Source organism: Dendrobium catenatum, unplaced genomic scaffold, assembly GCF_001605985.2.
Source record: "Dendrobium catenatum unplaced genomic scaffold, ASM160598v2 fragScaff_scaffold_1685, whole genome shotgun sequence".
In the NCBI taxonomy this organism is placed as follows: Eukaryota; Viridiplantae; Streptophyta; class Magnoliopsida; order Asparagales; family Orchidaceae; genus Dendrobium; species Dendrobium catenatum.
Window position 1 is genome coordinate 1285621 of NW_021320147.1, and position 4770 is coordinate 1290390.

General features: G+C 45.8%; 1 protein-coding gene across 1 annotated transcript in view; it reads right to left on the reverse strand.

Annotated features, from left to right (window-relative positions):
- Window positions 1–4346: 4346 nt before the first annotated feature.
- The window catches only part of LOC110093950 (uncharacterized protein K02A2.6-like), a 12068-nt gene continuing 11644 nt past the window's right edge, over window positions 4347–4770 (reverse strand). Inside the window, exon 2 of the mRNA XM_020819018.1 lies at window positions 4347–4764. Within this exon, the coding sequence (XP_020674677.1) occupies window positions 4347–4764 (418 nt within the window). The remainder of the gene's footprint in view (window positions 4765–4770) is intronic.

Consider the following 4770-nt stretch of genomic DNA (forward strand, 5'->3'; position numbering starts at 1 on the left):
ACACCTAATTTGGACAAGTGTCGAGGGAGTTATGAATTTTTTAAGTTCCCTTGAATTTCTAGAATTATTAATTCGGCCATTACACAGTAAGCGCTCCCTTTACACGCGCCGCGCGCCGATTGGCTAGGCAATCATTGGTGCTAACTGTTAACAGGCGGATAAACCACAACCGTCAGATGGCGGATCAGACGGCTGGGATTAAAGGCGCTCCGATACCGCGGGATCTAATCCGAGCCGTTGATCGAAATCAACGGCTGAGATTTCGTCTTCAACCTCCCGCACGTATCCGAGATCATAAGGCTTCTCCGGCGTGATCCGGGTGATCCCGCCGGCAAACTCCGATGAAATTTCATAGGGAGGATCAGGACAGTGGAAACCTTCAATCCAATATTGGAAAGCTTTCACGGCCGCTTGCTCGAACGGATGAAGGGATCGATCTGGGAGCTCAAAGGGAGAGCCTGGGAGGTCGAAGGAGCTCTTTGAAATGATTTTGAGAGAGTGAGAATGCTTCTTTTGGTCTGGGGAACTCGAGCCTATTCGGCCACCTTTCGCAAGCTTGGACGGCCGATATTGAGCTGGAGGGGGCTCGGATTGCTACCAGGTGGAAGATGGCGACGTCCTAGGGACGTCGTGGGGATCACAACGGAGGGCAGCAGCTTTGATTCAGGAGTTGTCTGGGGGGGACCACCGAAACTAATTTTTCATTGGTTCGGACCGCCGCCGGCCATGGTTTGGGTCGGGTTGAATGGGGGAGGCCGATTGGGACATGCTGGAGTCAAGGGTGGAGTCAATTTGGCCTGAGAATGTCTGGATTGTGTTGGTGACTGGGTTAGACCCAAACCTGCTCAGTTCGAGTCGAATTGAGCTCGATCTAGGTCAAGTCAGACCCTGGGTTTGGTATGGGAGATAGGTCTGGGTCTGGTGCACCCAATACAAGTGGCAATTGGATTCAATTTGGTCTGGGTTAAAAGATGACTCGGGTTGATCCAAATCTGCTTGGTTCGTGTCAATTTGGGCTCAACCCAGGTCAGGCCAGACCTTGGGCTTGAGGTGGGAAGTGGGTTTGGGTCTGGTGGGACCAATGTAAGTGGCAATTGGGTCCAATTTGATATTAGTTTGAAGATAGCTCAGGTCTATGTGCTTTTGGCTACTTTGGGTTAGCCTAAAACCTGACCCAGGTTAGCCCAGAGTATGGGCTGGCTGGAGGAGGTGTGTTAGACCTAGAGCCACCTATGGGAGGTATTGATCAAGTTCAATTGGGCTTAGGTTAAGAATTGGCTCAATCCCAAGTGATCTTGGGCACTTTAGATTAGCCTAACTCTTGACCCAAGTGAGCCCAAGGGTTGGGCTGGTCAAGGAAGGTGTATTGGGTCAATGGGAACCTAATGACACCTTGATTTGGATTCAATTTGATTAAGGTTAAAAGATGGCTCAAGGGAGACCTCTCTTTGGTCACTTGGGTCAAGCTAAATGGCTAACCCAAGTGAGCCCAAGGCTTGGGTCTCCAAGAGGTCTCTTAGGTACCCAAGGGGTCATCCCTCACATTCAAAAGGACTTGAATGGACTTGATTCAAAGATTTGAAGGAGAAGGGGTGTATGGGTCAATGGGTCAAACTTGGTTGACTTGGTCAACCAGGTTTACCCAAGGTTTGGGCTTAAGCTCAACAAGTTGGGTTTGATATTTGAAACTTGTTGAAAGTGGTTTCAAAGAATTTGGAGTTGATTTGGATTGAAATGGGCATTTGAAATCTCCATAGGGGTATTTTGGTCAATTTTGACCCATTGGTCAACTAGGGTCAAAAATAGGTCTGAAAAATGCAGTTTACTGCTCAATGGGTTACAATGAAGGGACTGGAAGTGATTGGAGGCTTTGATGAGGGCTCCAAGATCAAAATCTTCAAGGAGTTAGGTCCAATGGCATAGGCTGTAAATATTTGAAGATTTTACAGCCTTTGGATTTTAATTCAGATTCTGGGGTTAGGGACCTCAGAATGGGCTCCAAATTGGAGGGTAACTTCTAGAGACATGTCTTATCACTTTGTAAGTGATAGACCCTGAATCAGAGGCCATTTGACTGGGTTTTGAAATGTTTGAAAAAACATTGAAAAAGGTCTTTAGGACAGGGCCTTAAGATTTTGGATTTGAGTTTTGATTTCTGGATTTGGAATGGATTTTAAGTTTGAATGATTAATATTGAAGTATCCAAAACATTTACAATCATGTTTTGATTGTTAATGGATGGATAAGGTCAAAGCTAGATTAAAGGTGGGATCAAAGTCTAGATTGAAGTTTGGATTCTCAAGTTGATTGGATCAAAGTTTGGATATGTTTGAAGCTTGAATTAATTTGGATTTGAATTGAATGAAGCTTGAGATTTGAATTGATCAAGGGTAGGGATTGATTTTAGGTTGGATTTGATCAATGGTAGGGATAGATTTGGAGTTGATCAAAGGTAGGGATTGATTTGAGGTTGGAATTGATCAAAGGTAGGGATTGATTTGAGTCTAGATTGGTCCTAGGATCTATAGGGGTTCTAGGATCTAGGATCTAGAGGGGCTCTAGAATTTGGGATACAAAAGAATCTTAAGCTCTAGAGTAGGCCCTAAGGTCTTGGATCTAGAAAAGAATCTTAAGTTCTAGAGTAGGCCCTAATGTCTGGCTCTAGGAAAGAATCTTAAAGTCTAGAGTGGATCCTAGGATCTAAGATTGATCTGGAGTTTATAAGGGCCTTAGTGACCTCATACAAAAATGAGGTCAACAAATGGACCCCCAATGTGTGTGGTAGAAGGAACTTTTGCTGCACACATTGGCGTTGACCGAATAGAAGTAGAATCTTAAGAGTGTGAGGGAGGGCATCATCCAACCTGAGGTCCAAAGTAGGGAATACCTAGCTTTGGGTCTAAGGAAGGGCATCACCCAACCTTAGGTCCATAGGATGCTGATAGAAGACTTACTCCTAATGGACAAATCAACTGGAAACCAAGGTAGGGAATACCTAGCCTTGGGTCTAAGGAAGGGCATCACCCAACCTTAGGCCTATAGGATGCTGATAGAAGACTTACTCCAAATAGGCAAATTAACTGGAAACCAAAGTAGGGAATACCTAGCTTTGGGTCTAAGGAAGGGCATCACCCAACCTTAGGTCCATAAGATGCTGATAGAAGGCTTACTCCTAATGGACAGATCAACTGGAAACCAAGGTAGGGAATACCTAGCTTTGGGTCTAAGGAAGGGCATCACCCAACCTTAGGCTTATTGGATGCTAATAGAAGACTTACTCCAAACAGGCAGATTAACTGGCAAACTAGGATGGTGCCATGAAGGGCGTACTCCACCACTAGCGAATGGTCATGTGGGAAGGAAACTTGCTCCACATAGTGGACCAAAAATGGCAAACTAGGATGGTGCCACGAAGGGCGTACTCTACCACTAGCGAGTGGTCATGTGGGGAGGAAACTTGTTCCACACAGCAGACCGAAACTGGAAAACTAGGATGGTTCCACGAAGGGCGTACTCCACCACTAGCGAGTGGTCATGTGGGGAGGAAATTTGCTCCACACAGCGGAATGAAACTGGCAAATTAGGATGGTACCACAAAGGGCGTGCTCCACCACTAGCGAGTGGTCATGTGGGGAGGAAACTTGCTCCACACAGCGGACCAAAACTGGCAAACTAGGATGGTGCCACGAAGGGCGTACTTCACCACTAGAAAGTGGTCATGTGGGGAGGAAACTTGCTCCACACAGCAGACTGAAACTGACAAATTAGGATGGAGCCACGAAGGGCGTACTCCACCACTAGCGATTGTGAATTAGGATGGTTCCACGAAGGGCGTACTCCACCACTAACGAGTGTGAATTAGGATGGTGCCACAAAGGGCGTACTCCACCACTAATCCCCAAGTCAAATGCCAGGGTGGCGCCACGAAGGGCGTACTCCACCACTAGCAGGTGCGATCCTAAGGGAGGGGACGGTCTGACCCTAAGGAGGAGGCGAAGAGCGTTAAAAAGTAAAAGAATTTAAAAAGGAAAGAACCGAGTTGCGAATCAAGAAGGAAAATTTTATTAATTGGCATAACGAGCTACATCAAGCATAGTATTTCTTAAGGAAATGCTCATTGATAGGTAGCATTAGGTGATTTCCTTTAAAATCTACTAACTGATATGAGCCTCCTTCGTAGACAGTCTCTATGACCAAGGGTCCTTCCCAAGTGGGTTCGAATTTGCCTCCCAACTTTCGATGGGCTAAGATAGGCCTCTGAAAGACCAACACCAAGTCTTCTGCTTGGAATGTCCTAAGTCGCACTAGCTTATCATGGGCTTGAACCATACGGGACTTATTTAACTCTAAACTTTGTTGAGCTTGGAGACGTCGCTCTTCAAGCCTTCGAGTTCTTCCAACCGCAGTTTTGCATTTTGTTCATTTGTAATCTGATTATGAACTGCAATCTTGAGCGAAGGGATTTGTATTTCCAAGGGTAGGACGGCCTCAGATCTATACACTAGTGCAAACGGGGTGGATTGGGTCAGGGTTCTATAAGTGGTACGATAAGCCCACAGAGCTTCCACCAACCGCTCATCCCACTGTCGCTTGTTATCATCAAGGGTCTTTTTAACAATTTGTACGAAGGTTTTGTTGAAGGCCTCAGCTAATCCATTTGCCCGAGGGTAATAGATCGTCGAGTATCTCCAATCAATATTATGGCGTCTCACAAAACTGTTGATTTTTGTAGACTTGAATGCGGACCCATTATCGGATATGTTTCTGTAG